Raw genomic sequence first — 22,804 nt, forward strand, 5'->3', positions numbered from 1 at the left:
ACAATTAAATTGTTTTTGATTTACTTGCATGCTGATCCTTTTCAAAAAGCAGATTATCTGATGTATTTTAAAACTGCCAAAAGCTAATTCCTCTGTACTGGTAACTGTGAAAACTCCACAGATAGCTTACATTTCCTTAAAAAAATTTCCTTAAAAAGATCAAATAGATTATTTCTTTAAAAAAAAAAAAAACACAAAAAAACAAAAACCCAGAAACAAGAAAACAAACAAAAACCTAGATGTTTAGCTCTTCCTACTAATTCTGTGACCACTTTCAGATTGTTGCTTGCAATCAAGGAATGCTTCATAATATACTCATTTTGAGAAGTGTATTTTTAAGTATACATAGTCCCACAAAACAATACTATATTTCACAAAAACATGAAAGTAGAGAGCATGCTTTCCGAGAAAATAACTAAAGGAAACCTATAATTTATCATTTCAATAGATTACTGCAAATGCCAATCCGTAAAAAACTCACTAGAATTTTAGTGACCTGTCTCTCACTGTTAAAATCTCACTGTTAAAATCTATTACAACCATTTCATCTAATCATTTCATTAACATAATATAGTTAACATAGTAATAGTTCTACTACTTGTCAGTTCTTTATCCTATATCACATTTACAATTCAAAAAGCATCACTTTTACCCGAATAAAAATTTCCAATTCTGTTTTTCTTCTTTTTTCAATTTTCTCTGCCTCAATTTGGCAAGTGTGACAAATGTACAGATGGTTGACAGCTGGTCCTCCTCCGTACCTAAAGCATGAAGAATTTAATAATTATAATGTTGAAGAAAGTGGATGTTCTAGGAAATTCGTCTCCAACTTTGAGTCAATGGCTAAATACCTAGTAAAGAATAAATCCCCACAGAAAAATTCTCAGTCATAATTAAACTAATGTAAAAATTATATAATTGTAACATCTTGATTTTATGTTTATCAGGGTCAATGATTCAATTTATTGATTAAATAGCTTTATATTTCAACTTTCCCTTATGGCTGTTTCTGCTACCAAATATGTTAAAGGCAACAACAGAAAGTAAAACAAGTGTCTTTCAAAAATTGCAATATAACATAAATCTTAGTTCAATGTAGCCATAGTCTTAATCAAGTTTTAATCAGAAGGAGGCTTTCGCTGATCTCTCAGGTAAGAATTCATGGAAGAATTCTTTTCAGTATTTAACTAAGAAAACATAGTAAGGAAATTATATATGAAATGCTTTAAAATAAAATTTAAAACTTTAAAATTTCAGAGTTAAATATCACCTTACGCTTTTACGGTACAGATAATTAGAACATAAAAATCAGAATTACATTATCTAGACTAGGGTCACATTAACTACAAAGTCTTCCTATTCAAACTTCAGAATGAATACTGATGGAAAACAGAGAATTTTCTACATAAGCAACATAAAGCACAAGGAACATATGTGAAATAATATAATTCCCTTTTAACAAGTTTCACCAACTGATTTTCACAATACCATATTGTCTGATTTAAAAAAACAAACCTGCTATACAGGTTATCCCAAATGTTCTGAGGCAGCATCAAAACCAGGTCTTCAATATAACTAGCTTTTCGTGGAGGAACACCTAAAAAAGTTCAGATGGGTGAGTCTCATTCTTAAATTCCTTTATACAACTTTTAAAGGTTAAACTCATTTTTAAACTGATTAATCAATGGCATTTTTAAATCATTATTCTTAAAAATTAAGTAAAAGCGTTTTTGGTGATTATGTTCCTAAAAATGAACATATTTCTTGAAGTAGAGAAAAACCAGCTAACTAAGATCTTCAAGCAACTTACATAAATCTTTACTAAACCTTGATTGTATACTGGGAGAAATCAAAGAAAACTAAGAGGCAATCTTTCCTTCATAGAGCTTGAGCTAGCAAAAGAAATGAGGCACTTACATACTTAACCATAATAAAAGGCAGTCACAGATAAATACCATTAAAAGTTTATGGGGAAATTAACTGGAAGAGCATTATGTTAGTAGTTCAAGTGGGGAAATAACAAGCGATAAATTCACATCCAGAAACCTTTCAAGGTTTAGGTTTCTATATCCACTACAGGATATTCCCACTACAAAAATAGTTAATTAACAAGAATATTGAGTCTTCAACCATGAAATTTAATCAAGGTGTCACACTAAGGTGTTATTTATCACGGGTACAAACACAAACATAGCCGATCACAAAGGCTTAAGTTATATATAGCAAATAAGTATATGAGGCTTTTTTGTTAAATTCCAAGTACGCTTTCATACTTCAGAAAAGAGCCACCTATTAATTTAGACAAAAGGGATAAGGATCATGGATATAGCTGGCAGCTGAATGCCTCTCGGCCAAGAAAAATAATGTGTAATAGAAGTCTCACTGTATCATAACTGGCTGTGTATATCTGTCTCTATTATGAAATTAGAGTGTAGAGAAGAGAAATATATCTTTGGTATTCACAGGGTTTAGAACAGATACTCAGTATCCCTTTTATGAAGAGGCTATATAAATCAAAGAAAAATATAAATTTAAAAAAAAAGCCAATTTCTGGAACTAGAAAATTAAACACATTTAAGTTAGACTGCAGAGGAAGAAATGAGAAAATAAGTGGAAGAGGAAAACTCTTGCCTCTTCCTAATTCGTAAATTATTTAACAGCAAACCCCTACCACTACTTTTCATTACAAAATTCCTTACCTCCATGAATACAGAGAAAATCATTATTTGAAATAGGACCAGGTTCAGCAAAAGTCTTAAATTTATTTAGCCACTGTCGAGAAATATAAAATTGAAGGAGACTTGGCTCCATTATGTTCAATAAATTTGCTATCCTTCTTCTCTCTTTTTGTGCCTCTTCACTGCTTTTCCTGTTAAGGACAATGATTCATTAAACTTAATATGCATTTTACTCCATCAGACTAGTAAATGGATTTTTCCTCTTCCTTATTAGACTCAGCATACACACTAATATTATGAATCTTTCTAGGCTTGGGACTTACTCAAGAGAAATATATTTTGTATCATCACCCCCCCAACTACTTATGTACTCCTAAAGGGCAACACTGTATCATAACTACTGAGAATCCACCTAACTACTGGCACACAGTACTCATTCAAATGTTTGTTAATAAGATCCATCTAATAATGTTTTCTTTTTTCATTAGCTAGTATTAAACCTTTTATAAGATACTGAAAAATTTATATATTAGCTTTATTAGCTCCTTTATTAGCTATTTTAGGAGAAAATTTGTACTTAATTCCTACCATCAGTGCCTAATTTATCAAAACCAATCTTTTTTTTAAAGATTTTATTTATTTGACAGACACAGTGACAGAGGGAACAGAAGCAGGGGGAGTTGGAGAGGGAGAAGCAGGTTCCTTGGAGAGCAGGGAGCCCGATGTGGGGGGTCGATCCCAGGACCCTGGGATCATGACCTGAGCTGAAGGCAGACGCTTAAGGACGGAGCCACCCATGCACCCCAAAGCCAATCTTTCTAAAACAAAATCTATTCCTTTGCCCTTCAACTAAATGATTTAACATTTTCCTAAGAAAGACCGTTTTGCACATAACCTTTCACTCTACTCACAAAATGAAATGAGAATGAAAACAATTTCTAATCTTTACTCAGCGAAACATTTTGAAAGTCTTAGAAGTTATAACCCCAAAGTGAGATGTTCTTCCATATTTGTCAAAATAGCCTACCCATGAGAATTACTTCCTTACCTATAGAAAAGAACATAAGCTTCTGCATTTTGCACAGTAGATTCTGAAACTTCAGTGACACTTTGATCATCAAATTCATACCAGTGATGGTTTAAATTGTTTCGGCAGTAGGCAATATAGTGTCCACCTGAATTTGAATTGAAAACATTTAAATAATTTCAGTAATACAAAATTAACATAAGAATTAAAGTACTTTTTAAAAAATTTTTATTTATTTGAGAGAGAGAGAGAGAGCGCACAAGCAGGGGAAGGAGCGGAGTGAAAAAGACAAGCTGACTCCCCGCTGAGTAGGGAGCCCAACATGGGGGCTCAATTCCAAGACCTTGAGATCATGACCTGAGCTGAAGTCAGATGCCTAACCAACTGAGCCAGCCAGGCACCCTAAGAATGAATCCTCATTTTTTTGAATCCTCAGTTCCTAGCAGAGACTGAGACAGAGCAAAAACTATGCTCATATTTTTCTAGTCTGTATCCTCCCACCACCACTTGAAATGAAAATAAGGACAAAAATACAAACTTAAAAAACCAGTGTAAAAATGATCATGTTAAAGTCCTTATTAAATTTTATATAAAATACAATTTTCAATATTTCAAACTTCATAGCAAAATTATTTAATTTCCTAAAATTTTCTGCATGCTTTTAACAAACCAAAATAAAATAAATTTTGAAATATCTATTTTTACATTTTTCCTTTTATTTAATCAAGTCTTATTGAAGAGATCAATTCAGATGGTTACTTTTTTTTTTTATCTAGACATATGTCAAACCTAATATACGTACTACTTGCAGTTCCATGATGACAAATGACTGACAGAAGATCATAGGTAACAATCTGAACTGGACTATCCTTAGCAAGAAATGGCTGAAGATCCAGACCTTCCAGCGGAAATGAAACATGGGTACTGATTTTGGTGGAAAACATCAGTTCATGTCTGAATCTTTTAAGATGGATGCACAAAATCTAAAAGATAAAGATTATTTAAAATTCTATTGTTTTGTATGCTAGCTAAAGGAGTCTATTAAATATAGACATTGAATTAAATGTCAAGGTTAAACATTACCCTGCAATTATGATAACCTGATTCCAAAGACATTAAGATGTAGAAATGGTGAAACCTGGTACTTCCCAATAAGTCACAGCTGTATGCTTTTCTAATTTTATATTGTATAACCTTTAAGATCCTACAATGTCTGATTAAACTATGTTCAAAACAGTTTTATAGATAAGGGCACTTATTTGCTATGTAACTCAGTATCTTAAAAATGGAAAATCCTAATAGGGTATATAAACACAGCAAATGGTCAATAGAACCACTCCATTTTTCAACAATGCTACATGGTACTATGTTACTGTTTTATGTTCCTACAAGATAAAATAAGCTTAATTATAATAAGGCCCATACCTCAGGAAATTTTTGCACTTTACAAAACTTTACTCCATTCCTTAACCTGGGGAGGAAAAAAAGAAAACAAATTTAAATTTAAATTTCCCATATGAATCTACAAAAGCTTTAGTATTTTTAATTTTTTTTTAAAGACTTTATTTATTTATTTGACAGATAGAGATCCCAGTAGGCAGAGAGGCAGGCAGAGAGAGAGAGGAGGAAGCAGGCTCCCTGCCGAGTAGAGAGCCCGATGCAGGGCTCGATCCCAGAACCCTGAGATCATGACCTATAGCCGAAGGCAGAGGCTTAACCCACTGAGCCACCCAGGTGCCCCTTAATTTTTTTTTAAGTAGGCTCCACGCCCAGTGTGGAGCCCAACTCAGGACTTGAACTCACGACCATGAGATCAAGAGTCAGACACTCAAATGCCTGAGCCATCTAGGCATCTCCAGTATTTTTAAATATACAGCAAAATCTTTTAGAAAACACAGGGACAAAAATGCTCGTTATTGAACTATATGCTACCAATTTAAAAACACATACTAATGAACATTGGAGTTCCTTATTTTTTAAAAAAAATAAATAAACAAGACTTCAGTAATAAAAATTTAGGGACTTGTTAATTCTTTGATGAAAATTTTTTAAAACAAATGTGCTAGTGTTATGGCCTGGTTATGTCTTTATAACATCCAGATATCAAGTAAAACGGGGTAAAACAGAATCCCAATTTTACAGAATTGGTTGGTCAGGTCAATATGTTTTAACTTTTTTTTTTTTTTTAGGTTTTTTTGTTGTTGTTTTTAAGTAATCTCTAAACTAAATATGGGGCTTGAACTGATAAACCCCAAGATCAAGAGTCCCAAGCTCCAACAGCTAAGCCAGCTGGGTGCCCCTGTAATTTTTGCTCTTTTTTAAATACATAACCTTTATTCTTTTATTATTTTTAATTGAAGTATAATTGACATGTAACAGTGTATTAGTTTCAAGTGTAAAATATAATGATGCAGTATTTGTATACATTGCAAAATGATCACTACAGTAATTTTTTAACAACCGTCACCACATATAGTCACAAAATTTTTTTCTTTTCTTGTAAGAAAGAAAATTTTTCAGATCTACCCTCTTACAAACTTTCAAATATGAAATACAGTATTATTAACTATGGTCACTGTTGTGTACATCACATCTCCATGACTTAAATTATAACTGTAAATTTCTACCTTTTGACCCTCTTCACCCATCTTGCCCTTTCCTCACTCCCACTTTGGCAATATAATTTTTATTCTTAAATGTGGGAACACATAACTTGAGTTCAAGGGTGGTTATTATTAATGATCAGTATTAATGTACACTTGACAGATACCTACTTTGGATTTGGGGTAGATGCAAGGTTCTGTTCCATCTTCACTATTATCTTTTTCCTAGTTCACGTTTTCAAGGAACATTCCCCCTCCAGGCCAACTCCCTCTTCAGCTATTAGCTACAGCTTCCAGACAAACTAATACATACTTCCCAATTCATTAGAGGTGGTTTTTTTCTTGGAGAAAGTACATAGCAGCCTTTCATCCTTATTGACCAAACAATACACCATTCCTTTTTTTTTTTTTTTTAAGATTTTATTTATTTGACAGAGAGAGAGAGAGATCACAAGTAGGCAGAGAGGCAGGCAGAGAGAGAGGGGGAAGCAGGCTCCCCGCTGAGCAGAGAGCCCGACGTGGGGCTCAATCCCAGGACCCTGGGATCATGACCCGAGCCGAAGGCAGAGGCTTTAAGCCACTGAGCCACCCAGGCGCCCCACACCATTTTTGTCATGAGAACCAACACAGATCAACGTTTCCCTGGAGTTACTGCTAAATAGCCAGATGTTTGTTATCATGAAGGTTCTAGTTCTTATTAGGACACCATTATTCTTCTATTATAGAAATTCAGAAAAATTTCCCAGTTCACACAAATATATCTGCCTTCAATTCTCCAATTACTTTTCTTTTCTAACTGACCACCAAGAAGCCTTAAAAGCTTGAATTTATTACAGGACATTTAAAAGGAAACTAGCAGATATAAAGAAATAATACTGTATTTTTCTTAAACTTCTATTTGGCCCTCATACAACAGGTACCTCAAAGTTGGCATAACATTTCCGAATTTTCTACAGATTTGAAACTTGTACCTTTATAGTCACTCTGACTTCCTGAATCTAGTCTGTTAACATGGTAGTTCAGAAGAGAATATTGCCTTATTTATGATGGCAAAACTTATATAATGAAAACGTATGTTACACATCCTAGTATATCTTTTATACCATAGTTAGAAATGTTTTATGTAAAATTACATACATAATTTATCTCAAAATATAAATAAACTTTTTCATCTTAGATAAGCTGATTAAATTTATCAAACTTTTACCTCAAATTTGTTTTATAGAACAACCTGTCTTTATTTTTACTAGGACAAAGCTTGCCAGCCTTCATTTTACTAAATAAGATGCAAAATTCGCTTGACATACCCAATTCAAATGAACAAGAAAAATACCATTTATAATACAAAACATGCGATTCAGAACACCGTCAATGACACTTACTTTTTGCATTTTTCACAACTGTACATATTGTCACCTGGAAATAGAATAGATCTGGTCAATCCTCTTAAAATAAAAGTAAGTTATTTTCTTTTAGTTCTGCAATTCTTGGGGTTTGCCACATGCTGATTTTGCAGCACAGTTACACAAGGCTCACATTTTTAAGTCTCTGCTCAAGAGTCAGCTCATGATGTTTACTTTGCCCAAAATACCCTCACCTCACTCTCTTTTCAACCCTGAAGGCCTAACTCAAATAACATCCTTTCCATTTACTCACTCAGCAGACTTTACTGACTGCCTGTTACATATCCCAGCAAGGTGCCAAAAACACAAAAACAGTGGTGTATCTTAAATATTATGGAGGAACTCAAAGTACTCCACATATACAGTTCTTTTATATGGGTTGAATTTTCCCTTCTTTGACTCCCAGAGCAGTTTTAAGACACCTCACTTACATACTGTCTTACACTACAGAAATCTGTGTAAATTATTTCAGGATATAACTTATGTTATTTATGTTACCATGGTAGGTACTGGCAACTATGCTGATATGGGCAAGTACTATTTAAGCCACCTTAAGACTTAGCTTTTATAAACACATTTTATATAAATATAAAGATAAAATATAAAATATATAAATATAAAATGTATTAATATTTCATATAAAATGTCCCACTAGTATTTTAGATCACACACAACAATTCAGCCATAGTTGAAAACTGTTTCATATTTACCTTTCAGTTCATCTCTGGCGAAGAAGGCAGCAAGACAATCTTGCAAGGTTACTATTGGACCCCAAAACCAGCTAGGAACACATGAGACAACAAACCTGAAACATTATTGACAGAAAAAAAAAAAAAAGCAAGTGTTCTGCCAGTATAGCAGAAACAGCAGTTTTAACAATCAATTAATAGAAAGAAAACGCATACATACCTCTTCACATATTCCATGAAAAACGCTATCCACCCTTGTGGAGCATATGCTTCACCACATGATCCTGCTTTGACTATAGAAGTTGGGTGACTGGATGAATGCAGCTTAGCAAGGTCTTCCTTGCCAGGAATTGGCAAGGACAGATCTTGAAAGGTCTCGAGGGTTACAGACACCTAAAATTGTTTCGTGTTTAAAATGGAATGAAAATAATCCAACATAGACATTTATAAGAACAAATCTTAGACGTCCCAAAGCAATTCATAAGCAAAAAATGAAAAAATCAGTAACAGTAATGGCAACGGCAAAAATACTTGCTCTGAACCAGGTGCTGTTCTAAATTTAATCTTCACATAATACCTCATAAGGACACTGCGGCATAGAGAAATACATACAGACACTACAGACTCAGTACCAAACTCTTAAGCACTACTACTGCATTTATTTTTGGAAATGATCTTCTCATGATAGTTTTTAAATGTTTTTTAAAAAAGAAGTAAAACCTACCATGTAATTTTTAAATAGCTGAAAACATTTCAGGATGATTCCATTTAAATATCTGGTACCCAAATAGCCTACATTAAAATGATCCTACTGAAAGCCCTCAGATTTGACTTAAGAACCTAATACAGTAATTGAAAACTTATTTTTGAGGGTTTTTTTTTTTTTGAGAGAAGTCATTTCATATTCCTTAATTCTGAGATTTAGAGATATGATTTAAAAACTCATGATTTTAATTTATGCTCAGGTGTATGAATCTGACACAACCTTTATTATCTGAGCCCTAATCTTAACAGAGGAAAATATTTATAAGCCACACCACCAAATGTAGTACATTCACAGCCTTGTGCCTGCAAATAGAAACAGTTTCCCAGCATATTAATTTTGCCAGCCTTGGGAGAATATGCGTGTGTTATACACTGTTGCTGAGCAACACATCACCTTTGTATGTGACCAGAGATGAAAAACTGAATTAATTCTTGTTGCTAATGCATGCCTGTCCAATGACAGGTCAAGACCCATACTTTCAAAATGATGTTGCTATTACTTCTAAAAACACAAATTCTACTCCTAGAATTAATTTATACTGATGTAAACAGAAGAAATACACGTACAGCCCTCAGCAGCAAGGAGAAAAAAATAAACTTTTCATCCCATTGGTCAAGTTTTTGTTTTGTTTTAAAGAGCATTTGACAGAAATTCCCTGTGTATTATAATTCTCTCATACTCACCCTGTCACAAGTCAGACACTGCACTGAACTAATAATTGTTCCATCAAATATGTCTGAAATAACACTTCGGTATTTCTTGTGCTGTTTTTTCCTCTTTGGAGATGATGCAGATTGAGCTAGGATTGAAAAACAAGTGTAGAACATTTTTTTAAAAAATTGAGGTAGTTCCTTTAGCATTTTTCTCTGGAATCCTTTAGAATAAAATTTACAATACTAATGAAATTCTGTCCAAATACCATTCAAGAGAATTACTTAAAAAAAAAAAAAATCCCTACAAAAAACCAAGATGAACTAGAAGGTGTTTGGTCTCCTCAGCTCGACTTCAATCAGAATAAATTTTGCTGGGACGCCTGGGTGGCTCAGTTGGTTGAGCCGCTGCCTTCGGCTCAGGTCATGATCCCAGCGTCCTGGGATCGAGTCCCACATCGGGCTCCTTGCTCAGCGGGAGCCTGCTTCTCCATCTGCCTCTGCCTGACACTCTGTCTGCCTGTGCTCACTCTGATAAATAAATAAATAAAATCTTTAAAAAAAAAAAAAAAGAATAAATTTTGCTTTTACTTATTTGTTTTTGCATCCAAGTAAGGCCTTATTTGAAGAAAGGATTCTATAATTAAGTTTTGAGAGTTTCTTTATATATTCTGGATACAAGTCCTTTGTCAGCTATGTGATTTGTAAGTATTTTCTCCTAATCTTATCTTTTCAATCTCTTAACAGGGTCTTTTGCCAAGAAAAATTTTTATTTTTTCTTTTATCGATATTGTTTTTGATATCTTTAAAAAACTTTCTAACACGAGGTCATGAACACTTACTCCTCCTTATGTTTTTTCCTAAGAGTTTTAGAGTTTTACATCTCATAATACTGGAATTCCCATGCACAGCCAAGTGGGAATGCAAAATTATACAGCTATCCTGGAAAACAATTTCATATAACATTAAGTGTAAAACCAATGTAAAACCCAGTAAGCCCCTTTCTGGATGTTTCCTCTAGACAAACTTACAATCACACAAAAAACCTGTACACAAAGGCTTATAGCAGCATTCTTCATAATTGCCAAAAACTGGAAACAGTTCAAATGTTCTTCAGAGTGAATAAATAAACAGTACTATAGTCCTATACAATGAAATACTACTCTGTAATAAAAAGGAACTATTCAGACATGCAACATGACTATATCTCAAATGCATTACACTAAGTGAAATAAGCCCATTTCAAAGGCTATCAACTATATGATTCCATTTATATGACATTCCAGAAAAGGCAGAGCAATAGTACAGAGAAGAGATCAAAAGGGCTAGGGTTTGGGGAGGGGTGGGAGAATGATCTGATTACAAAAAGGTAATATAATGGAATTCTTTGGGAGTGTTAAAACTCTTCTATATGCTGTTTGTGGTGGTGGTAACAAGAATCTATCTATGTGTTAAAATTCAGAACTCTACACCAAAAGAGTGTAGATCTATACAAATTTGTGCCACACACACACACACACACACACACACACAAATTTCAAATCATGGTTGTATAAAGTTATACTGTGAATTTTAAAGTATTGAATATTTCATAATTAACACTTTATATTATCAACGCAAAGGAATCCGAGTAACTGAAACTTCTACCTTTTTTGTGTGTGGCTGCCAATCCTGGCCACAAATTGCCTGATTTAGGAGGGCTTGCTGATAAACGTGGATTAACACCTTCATTTGATGGGAGGATCTGTGATGTAGACAGGTCATTCAAATGGACATCAGTAATGTATTCTGTAATATTTAAAATTTGTATTATTTTCTCAAATAGTAAAACTATCCCACTTGTCAAATAATATTAATATAAAGGTTTCTTCATTTGAGATTTTGAACACAATTCACATTAACAAATGTCAAATGAAATATTTGATAGACAAAGTCCTTGTTAAGTAAAATAACAGTAATTTTCCACCTAGGAATCCAAATAATGTATGTAACACGCTACTGCTATAGGCAATTCAGGAAGTGATCAGTGGAAACATAAAGCCAGAGATGATTACATTTATTCTTACTTAGTATCTTTTAATATTTGTGACAGTTTTTAAAAAACTTCAAAACCATGCAGGAGGAAAAAATGTCATTCTCTCAAACTAACATTATAATCAAAATCTAAGAAGAAATTCAGGCATAAGTAAGAACAAATTATTTTATTCTTCTGGGATAAAAGAAAATACATTCCTTTATTATGGAAGGGCCTTCTTTTGAAGAAAATTATGAATCAGGAAAATAAAAGCTTCATGACAGCTATCTTTAGAGTTTGTTGTTGGACTCTTAGCACATAACACAGATTCCAGGGCAAGGGATTGTGCTCAATTAGTATTTGAGTGAGGAAAAGAGAATTGTTCAAGAAAGATCCTAAAACAGAATGACTTCAGGGATTTTTCCAGATGCAAAATAAGTGACTTTTATTACTTACACATAGGGCATTTCTCATGATTTCAACCATGACTAAAAAAAAAAAAAAAAGACTACTTAATACTGAAGGAAGAAAGGGTAGGAGACTCACTCTAGGACTTCCTGAAGAGAATAAATGTAGTATTATCAAGGACAGGGATTGGCAAATGTTTCCTATAAAGGACCTCATAATAAATATTTCAGGTTTTGCATGCCATATATGATCTTTGTCACATTTTTAAAATCAGGTCTTTGTAAAATGTAAAAACTCAGATCCCTGACCTAGGTCATCAATTAGTCACTGTGTATAAGAACAAGTTCTGCTACGGAACAATAAAGAACCACTAACTCCCTTAAACAGGCTTTTGACAAGGATGGACTGAATAGGAGTCTACAGCAGCCTAAGTTAAGTCTTTCAGTACTGACAGTTCATGTATTTACTGACTAAACAACTTCTAAATACATTTAAACTCTAAACATAGGCCACTATAATTTAGGAGCTTAACATGTTTTCCTGACGAAAACACATTTATGTGCTGTACATAGGTGGAACCATTAGGATTCCCGTACTCAAGGAAATATCCTTTTCCTCAAGGAATTTTGCGTTCATTCAATACCTAATAAAATGTTTAGTAGTTTCATTCTTAGAAATTACAGAAGATAAACCATTTTATATTACTTGTCCGACACTTATTTTAAAAGATCAGATAGTTTAAACTTCTGATGGTTTTTTTTAATGTACTTTAAAAAACTGGAGACCGGGGTGCCTGGGTGGGTCAGATGCTTGAGCATCTGCCTTTGGCTTAGGTCATGATCTCCAGGTCCTGGGATGAAGCCCCGCGTCGGGGTCCCAGCTCAGCAGAGAGTCTACTTCTCCCTCTCCCCCTGCTTGCACAATCTCTTTCTTTCTCTCTCTCTCTCAAATGAATAAATAAGATCTTTAAAAAGAAGAAAACAAAACGGAACAAAAAACTAAAGACCACATTAAGCCAGATAAATTAATTCCTCAAGAAATGAAAGTAAAATGCAAAGCAACCCAACTCAATTACCTTTGGCCAGATGGCCACTTGCTCTTTTCAAAAGAACACTGACTAGTATTATGATATAATTTATCATAACAGGGTTCATTATAGTTAAACTCTTACATCAAAACATATGCCAAATATTTCATAGCTGATATGACTCCAATGACAACAGTCTAAATCGAAAAGTATGAAAGATTACAAAACCGCAATTTAGGTTATTTTGCTTCTTGCCCAGGATCTCAACAGAATCTGCATAAAATGACATTAACACTCACATGCAAATATTGCTAACTCTACTAGGTGAAAGCCCAAAAGTAACCACTATATAATTCCTTTCTTCAAACTGAATTACATAATGTGATATACTGCACACAAATTAAGCTAAAGTTACTAATCAGCCTATTTTGTTTTTATTATGCTAAATATAAACTATTAACATGTAAATTAGAAATGTGTTCTGATTTTACTGAGATGCCATGCTGATTCCCCCCCAAAAATCAGAAATCAGTGAAATTACAAATATAATCTTAAATACAAATAGCCACACTTGCACACATGGTCTACGAATGAAGCACTACCATTTTCAAAGTATTAAATTGTCACCTGAAGCTCTGCTGTGTATTTGCACTTTGACAGTTTCCTGGTTGTTCAAGTCAACTGTTTCAGACACAGAGTCTCTATCTTTATCTAATTCTCCTTCAGAATTTACTTTATTAATCTTATTGCACATCTTCTCTTTTTGCCAATCTTTTGCCATTTCGGAATTGTTCTCATCATCCTGAATCAACATTGTTGTTTCGTTATTATCTTCAGAAAAGCCTCTAGAGCCATTTTCATTTTCTGCTTTATCACTGCTGCTACAAGATTCACAGGATTGAAAATCTACATCTGATTGGCTCTTGTCTTCTTCCATGGTCTCCTCAGTCGTTATAGTTTGAGGATCTTCCTCAACTTCCATGACCTGTTCTTTTAACTCTTCATGAAGCAGATCCATTAAACATCGAAGGAATTCTTGAGCATCCTAATATATAAGCAACAAAGATATTACCATTTCATTAAAAACACGTGCATGTAGAAATGTAAGAAAAAATACACAGAATGTGCTTATCAAAGGATTTCTAAATGTGCAGCATTATGCTAAAGAAACACCAGGCATTGAAAGCAATGGAAGCCCTAAGTTCTAAAAAGTTATATAAATAAAACAGAAGTAATTTAAAAATGAAACAAGAGGGTGCCGGGGTGGCTCAGTGCGTTAAGCCTCTGCCTTTAGCTCAGGTCATGATCTCAGGGTCCTGGGATCAAGCCCCACATCGGGCTCTCTGCTCAGCAGGGAACCTGATTCCTCCTCTCTCTGCCTGCTTCTCTACCTACTTGTGATCTCTCTGTCAAATAAACAAATAAAATCTTTAAAAAAAAAAAATGAAAGATGATGTAGAGGTCAGCTTTTAGTACTGCTGCTACTTTTTTTTAATTTTATTTTTTTTAAGATTTTACTCTGCTGCTACTTTTAAAAAATGGAGAAGGTATAAAGAAAACATGGATTTGCCTAATAGGACAATTAGAATTCAGAGATGTCCTAAATTCAAATATTTTATAAGTTTGGCTTAAAATTAAAGTTCATCCAATCTTGTGCTGTACCTCAAAGGAAAAATCCGTGATCAACATAGAATGCTTTTCGAAAATACAAATCTGTGGGTACAGGGATATACAAAATGGGTGAGGGGGAGTGGAAGGTATAGGCTTCCAGTTACATAATGAACTAGTCATAGGGATGAAAGGTATAGCACAGAGAATACTGTCAAAAGTATCATAATGGTGTTGTATGGCAATAAATGGCAGCTACACTTGTGACGAGCACAGCATGACTATGTAATATTGTTGAATCACGACACCATACACCTAAAAAAATGCAATACTGTGTGTCAGCTACACTTCAATTAAGAAAAAAAGAAAAGAAAATACAAATTTGAAAACCCAACTTATATGTACCAAATCTGTGTCTGGTGATCCAGGAATGTGCACCAGAAAAAATCTAAAGGGAACAGGTATGATTTTGAAAAAGAAACACATGTGAGGGCCAGGTGTTAACATTAAAGGAAACTATATAAAGGTACGGTTTCAGCCATCAGTACAACTACAAAAACAAAACAAAACAAACAAGTAAATGAAATGAATTAAAACCCAGAAACAGACCCTATAAAATATTAATGTAAGCATAAAAATTAATAAAGAAGAAATTTTAAAAATCAGATAAGAAAATTCTTAAATCTGTAGTTTGGTACGATTAGTTAACTCTGTGAAAAATGAAATTTGGATTGTAACACAAAATAAATGACAGATTAGAGAATTTAATATTTTGAAAAATTAAGCATTAAATATAGGTGAAAATTTATCTCTAGATGTGTAACTTTTTGAAGCTAAAAGCACTAAAAGAGAGACATATTTATCCAACACAAATTTAACAATTTCTAGAAAAACATAAAATTACAAGAAAGGTAGAAAAATATAAACTAAAAATATGAGAACAGGTTATTATTCTCAGTAAATAAACAGAGTAAGTGATGACCTAAAACAATGGACAAATAAATTACAAAGGAAGAAATACAAATAACTACATAAAAGATAATGCATAATGGCATTTTGCGAACTTATTAAAGATTAGTGTTATGAATGAAAAAGAATAAAGACTTACCTGCTGAGAATAGCCCCGAAATGTTGGATTTACTGTTTTAATTCCTTGAAACAGGGTAGTGGGCACAACAGATCCTGGCCTAAGTAAGAAAAAATTTTAATGAGAAATTTGTGACTTTTACTTTCCATTTCAGAAATTTAGCAATCAAGAATTCAAGCTGTTAAAGTATTTCCCAAAAAAATCACTAAAAATTGCCCAGTACTATGTTGCATAGGCTCACCAGAACAGCTTACTAATAATACTCAAAATACATTTTATTGTTCTCCACCCTAACGAAATGGTCATGCTCTACTATGACTTTTCAAAAATACTTGTAATTACTTAAAACAAAATTTTAATTCCTTAAAATTCCGGGGATAATAATTAAGATAAATGTACACAGTACATTGTCTAAATAAGATTTTTCTGAATTTCATGTGTTTTTTAAAGATTTTATTTATTTATTTGACAGAGAGAGACATAGTGAGAGGGAGAAGCAGGCTTCCCGCCAATATGGGGCTCAATCCCAGGACCCTGAGATCATGACCTGAGCTGAAGGCAGATGCTTAACAACTGAGCCACCCAGGTGCCCCTGAATTCCACGTTTTTATTTGAGTATAGCTGACGTTAAGATTTTAAAACCAGCATCAACTAACCATGAAAACAAAAATGAAAAGCCAACCAAATTATGAGATTTAACCACCTTTAGAACTTCATACTGACAAAGTTTAAAGTACAGATTCAGGTCAAAGAATCTTAAAACAGCAGGTAAGGGGTAGTTCTAGCTACACAGAAAGGAACTTAGAAACATTAGAGCCCGCAGCAGCACTGGATAACACCCAATGGGGATAAACAACAATGGCTCTCTGGCTCTCTAATGTTAGAGGTATAAATGGCATCTACTTCATATCCCAAAAGAACTCATTAAGATCATCTTCTATGTTTTACAAAAAAATAAACTCAAAGTAGATTAAAGACCGAAATGTAAGACCTGAATCCATGAAACACCTAAAAGAAAACATAGGCAATAATCTCTTAGACTTACCCTTAGCAATGTATTTAGGAATATGTCTCCTCAGGCAAGGGAAACCAAAGCAAAAATAAACTATTGGGACTACACTAAAATAAAACGCTTGTACACAGAAAGGGAAACCATCAAGAATACAAAAAAGCAACCTAGTAAGTGGGAGAAGGTATTTGCAAATGGTATATCAAATAAGGGGCTAATATTCAAAATATATAAAGAAGTTATACTTTACTAATGAAATTTTACAGTAGAAATCATTAAGATCTCAAACTCTTACAAGGTTTATTTTTTTTTTAAGATTTTTTATTTATTTATTTGAGAGAGAGAAAGCACACAAGCAGTGGGAGTGACAGGCAGAAGGAGAGGGAGAAGCAGGCTTTCTGATGATCAGGGTGCCGGATGCAGGACTTGATCCCTGAGCTGAAGGAAGATTCTTTTTTTTTTTTTTTTTTTTTATTTATTTGACAGAGAGATCACAAGTAGGCATAGAGGCAGGCAGGGGCAAGGGGGAAGCAGGCTCCCTGCTGAGCAGAGAGCTCAATGCAGGGCTCGATCCCAGGACCCCGAGACTATGACCTGAGCCAAAGGCAGAGGCTTAACCCACTGAGCCATTCAGGTGCTCCTGAAGGCAGATTCTTACCCCACTGAGCCACCCAGGCACCCCTTACGAGGTTTTGGGTTTTTTTTTAAAGATAACTGGTGATTGTTTTCTTACAGGAAAGGTTGAGCAGTTCTTAGAAACATTTAAAAAGAGGGGCACCTGGGTGGCTCAGTGGGTTAAAGCCTCTGCCTTCAGCTCAGGTCATGATTGATCCCAGAGCCCTGGGATGGAGCCCTGCGTCAGGCTCTCTGCTCAGCGGGGAGCTTGCTTCCCCTTCTCTCTCTGCCTGCCTCTCTACCTGCTTGTGGATCTCTGTCTGTCAAATAAATAAATAGAATCTTTAAAAAAAAAAAAAAAGAAAGAAAGAAAGAAAGAAACATTTAAAAAGGACTAATGGCAAAGGGCACCTGGGTGGCTCAGTTGATTAAGCATCTATCTGACTTTGGCTCAGATAATGATCTTGGGGTCCTGGGATTGAGCCCACTTCAGACTCCTCACTCAGTGGGGAGTTGGCTTGTAAACCTCTGCCCCTCCCCCCACTCTTACTCTCTCTCTCTCAAATGAATAAAAATTTAAAACAAAACAAAACAAAAATGGACCAGGGTACCTGGGTGGCTCAGTTCATGACCCCAGGGCCCTGCGATCAAGCCCTGCATCTCCCACTCCCCCTGCTTGTGCTCTCTGTCTCTCTTTCAAATAAGTAAATAAATATTTTTTCAAATAAATAAATAAAATTTTATAAAAGGGACTAATGGTAAAAGCAATTTTTTACTAACAAAATTAGTAAAATATTACACTAATTATTCTTCTAATGCTACACTTTAGAGCAAATAAATATGAGAAAAATGAACATTCATGTAAGTATCTATGGTCTGATTTTAGCATTGTCAGAATGCCTACCCCTGCATTAAAACTCAAGCATCAGTAACAGCAGCTTTAGCAGTTCAACATTAGATGTCCAGTCCTGATATTTCATTTGGCTCTTCAGTTTGAAATATAACATGCCCTAAAATGAACCTGTCGCAAATCTACTTTTTTCAACTCTACATACATGCACCTCCATCCTTTTAATATTTGATATTCATTTAAAAACATAACAAAGAGAATAAATACATTAAGTACATACCTGCTTTTATGCCAGAGTTCTGTCATCAGTTTGAGATAACTTTTGCAAATGGCTGGTTTCTTATCTGTTCGAGCTAGTCCTCCACAATGAAGAAAAAACTGTGTCAAAGGTGGACTAATTAAAATAAAAAAAAAGGAAAGAAAAATGTTAAAGTGGAATCAAAGCTTAATACCGACTGACTTCCAAGCATTCAAGGAATAGGCAGCACATAGAGCCACATGCCTAGAATTACTTTGCTTCCTTTTACAGCTTCACATTCATGTTCTACCCATTCAAATCAAATTTGACCCCACCCTATCAGACTCCTCAATGGTGCCACATCCAGTCAACACCTTTCATTTCCCTCTTAATAGCATTTATTTACAGATGACCTACCCCTCATTCTTCAGCAACTTGCTTCTTCTGAACAATGATGAATTTTTCTACTTTTCTTCTTTACCTCTGGCAACTCTTTTCCCTCTTAATTGTTCTTTTTGCTCTTACCAGATATATAAATATCAAGGTTCCTCAGCACTTGATCTTATGACTTTTCCTGTCTTCCCTATATACTCTTCTCCTGGGGTGACTTTAAATTTTCATGCTCATGCCAGACAGTCAAATTTATGAAAGTCAAATGTCTCATCTAAACTCCAGATTTATATCAAATACCCAAATTTAACATGATCAAAATTTAACTTTCAAATCAATCTAGTCTTCCTCTAAGCTTCTACATCTCAGGAAGTGGTACTACTATCTATCTGGTGGTTCAAGTTAGCAACTTAAAAGGCAATACCGTCTTTATGAGTGTGATTAGCTGGAGGGAACCTCTGTGAGTCTTTTCAAATAGTTACATGAAACAGACTGGACAAAGGACCAAACCCTGACCCAGAACAAATTGGCTATCTTAAAAAGATATTCCATGCAAGTGGAAATGAAGAGAGAATGGATAGCTATATACTTATATTACACAAAGCAGATTTTAACTCAAAGCTGTAACAATATATAAAGAAGGGCATTATAAAATGATAAAGGGATCAATTCATCAAGAGGGTAACATTTGGGGTGCCTGGGTGGCTCAGTGGGTTAGGCCGCTGCCTTAGGCTCGGGTCATGATTCCGGGTCCTGGGATCGAGCCCCGCATCGGGCTCTCTGCTCAGCGGGGAGCCTGCTTCCTCCTCTCTCTCTGCCTGCCTCTCTGCCTACTTGTGATCTCTGTCAAATAAATAAATAAAAAATCTTAAAAAAAAAAAAAAAGAGGGTAACATTTGTAAATATTTATATACCTAACAGAGGGCCAGCTAAATATACAAAGCAAGTATTAACAGATCTAAAGGGAGAAATAGGGGCGCATGGGTGGCTCAGTGGGTTAAGCCTCTGCCTTCAGCCCAGGTCATGATCTCAGGGTGCCAGGATCGAGCCCCGCATCGGGCTCTACTCGGCTGGGAGCCTGTTTCCCACTCTCTCTCTCTGCCTGCCTCTCTGCCTACTTGTGATCTCTCTCTCTCTCTGTCAAATAAATAAAATCTTCAAAAAAAAAAAAAAAAACAGGGAATAATAAATAGCAATACAGTAACAGTAAGGGACTTCAATACCCATCTTTAATCTTCCAGACAGAAAATAATGAAACACTGGACTTAAACTACATATTATTAGACCAGATGGACTTAACAGCATCTGCCTTTGGCTCAGGTCATGATCTCAGGGTCCTGGGATCAAGTCTTGCACTGGGCTCCCTGCTCAGCAGGAGGCTTGCTTCTCCCTCACCCACTCCCTCTGCTTGTGTTCCCTCTCTCACTGTCTCTCTGTCAAATAAATAAAAACTAAAAGAAAAGGAAAAATGAAAAAAAAATCTGAATACTGTGACTTTTCCACCTAGCGAAAAGAGTAAAATATTTTCATAGCATCCCCTAACTAAAAATAATTTGAGAAATTAGTTCAAGCTCATGTTCTACATGTAAAAACAAATAACTTGCTCAAAGACACACAACTACGTAGGGTCTAAGCGAGAACCAGAAGTCTCAGGAAACTATAGACATGAATAGAGTAACCCCACTGGGAAAATAATGGATTATGTCCCAACCCGGATTCCTGCCTACTCTACCTTGAGGATTAACAAGAAAGAAAAAAATAACTTTTTCAAGACATTTACATAGTTTGTTAATCCACATAATTTTCTAAATGGGATCATTTCAGAAAGTAAGATGGAAAGAGAGGAATGCATTGAGGATGGTGAGAAAAGTACAGCCAAGGATTTATGGGATCCTGTTGGCTAGGGAAATTGAATAGAATTATTATTCTTTCTTATATCACTATTAACGTATATTTCTTTCTTTTCTCCTCTCATTTTCTTTTCTTTTTTTTTTCCCTTAAGCATACTACAGCAGCATGGTTTCCTCCCACCCAAGTACTAACTAGACCCAACCTGCTTAGTTTCCAAGATCAGAAGAGATCAGGCACATTCAGGATGGTACGCCCGTATACTAGCAGCATGGTCATCTGCTCCAAGAATGACTTCCTTTTTGTCTTCCGCAAAGAATGACTTTAAAAAAGTTATACGAAACTAATTTAACTACTTACCAATTAGAAAGAGCCTGCAAAGCTGCATTCATATAACAAGTATTTCCAATGTTTTTCAAACCTGTAAGACCTATTTAAAAAATCATAAATTATGTTATCATTCAATAATGCAATGACTTAATTTTATAAATGTTTACCGAATATGTAACTATATATGGTACTTATTATGGTTCCCAATCTAGGCTAAGAAAATAAAAAATAGGGGCACCTGGTGACTCAGTGGGTTAGAGCCTCTGCCTTCGGCTCAGGTCATGATCCCAGTGTCCTGGGATCGAGCCCCGTATTGGGCTCTCTGCTCAGCGGGGAGCCTGCTTCCTCCTCTCTCTCTGCCTGCCTCTCTGCCTACTTGGGATCTCTCTGTCAAATAAATAAATAAAATCTTTAAAAAAGAAAATACAAAATAGGAGAGCCTGACCTATCAATTGGACCAGTTGATGGAGCATAAGACTCTTGATCTTGGGGTTGTGAGTTTGAACCCCACAATTTTTCAAAAAAATTAAGAATTTAAAAAAATACATTATGAAAAAAAATTTATTAATGGAAATACAAAATAACAACTTGAACAACTCTGACTTCAGGCTTGTACAGGTGTTAATTTTCAAATAATTATTTAAATACACATTTAAAAAACTAAAATTCCCTTGTATCAGTTACAAAACACAAAATCTGTACTATATTACATACAGATATAGTTTATACTAAGAATTGTGGGCTTTGGTAAAGTGATATCAGAGAAACCAAGCATCATTCAAAGTCGTCAGTCTACTTTCCTTACAAATACAATAATACAAAACTAAATTTTTTTTTGGTCATTAACATCAGTAGAGTCTCTTTCACTTCGGGAATTTGAAATTTTCACATTACACAGTTTCCTAAAGAAATGGGCAGTGCCATACAAAGGAGTGACAGGAGAATTATTTTACCTCTTGCCTTAAGTTCATCTTCTTCTTCCACTTCTATGTCCAAATCATCAAATACAGCAACCAGAGGAGTTTTTAATGTTGTATTGCTGGGTATTTTAAAATCCTTGATAAAAGAAAAGATAGCCAACTTGAAAAAATCTTTTATGTAAAAATTTTTTTAAATTTTATTTCATATACATCTACAGTCTAAAAGTTAAGAGATGTTATTTTAAAACTATTAAGAATAAACTCTGGTATTACTAATCAGAATAAAATTTATACTTATATCAAAAAAAAATTTACATTTGTAACTTGAAAGCAGTAAGGATTTACACTAGGTAAGAGCCTGTCATATTAAAATATGTACTTGAATTCAACAAAGCCACTTGTGACTTTTCTGAATTTAAACACAATTAATTCAGTGAATTCCAATCCAATTCAGTGAGATCACATCACGGCTAAAAAAAATCTAAGTGGAATAACCTACACTGTCTTCTCAGACTTCTTTAACTTTTTACAGGAAAAAAATACTTAAGTTATATTTAAGTATTTAAGTACAGAGACTTAAAAAAATCACTTAAAATTTTACCTCCCAGAAAAAACTTGTACTAATGACATTTGAATGGTTTCCA

The 22,804-nt window shown here is 34.5% G+C and overlaps 1 protein-coding gene across 3 annotated transcripts in view; it reads right to left on the reverse strand.

Annotated features, from left to right (window-relative positions):
* The window catches only part of USP33 (ubiquitin specific peptidase 33), a 62,011-nt gene that overhangs the window by 15,687 nt on the left and 23,520 nt on the right, over positions 1–22,804 (reverse strand). For 2 of the 3 annotated variants that reach the window (XM_032870149.1, XM_032870147.1), the window contains 16 exons: positions 22,194–22,296; positions 21,271–21,340; positions 18,715–18,828; positions 15,982–16,060; positions 13,893–14,310; positions 11,464–11,604; positions 9,850–9,965; positions 8,621–8,793; positions 8,422–8,516; positions 7,691–7,724; positions 5,131–5,176; positions 4,508–4,688; positions 3,727–3,853; positions 2,700–2,869; positions 1,516–1,597; positions 653–761 (listed from right to left, as the gene is read on the reverse strand). In XM_032870149.1, the coding sequence (XP_032726040.1) occupies positions 653–761; positions 1,516–1,597; positions 2,700–2,869; positions 3,727–3,853; positions 4,508–4,688; positions 5,131–5,176; positions 7,691–7,724; positions 8,422–8,516; positions 8,621–8,793; positions 9,850–9,965; positions 11,464–11,604; positions 13,893–14,310; positions 15,982–16,060; positions 18,715–18,828; positions 21,271–21,340; positions 22,194–22,296 (2,058 nt within the window). The remainder of the gene's footprint in view (positions 1–652; positions 762–1,515; positions 1,598–2,699; positions 2,870–3,726; positions 3,854–4,507; positions 4,689–5,130; positions 5,177–7,690; positions 7,725–8,421; positions 8,517–8,620; positions 8,794–9,849; positions 9,966–11,463; positions 11,605–13,892; positions 14,311–15,981; positions 16,061–18,714; positions 18,829–21,270; positions 21,341–22,193; positions 22,297–22,804) is intronic. The other variant, XM_032870148.1, reaches the window with a different exon arrangement.

The sequence above is a fragment of the Lontra canadensis genome, unplaced genomic scaffold (assembly GCF_010015895.1).
Source record: "Lontra canadensis isolate GAN:19392208 unplaced genomic scaffold, GSC_riverotter_1.0 scaffold40, whole genome shotgun sequence".
Taxonomy (NCBI): domain Eukaryota; kingdom Metazoa; phylum Chordata; class Mammalia; order Carnivora; family Mustelidae; genus Lontra; species Lontra canadensis.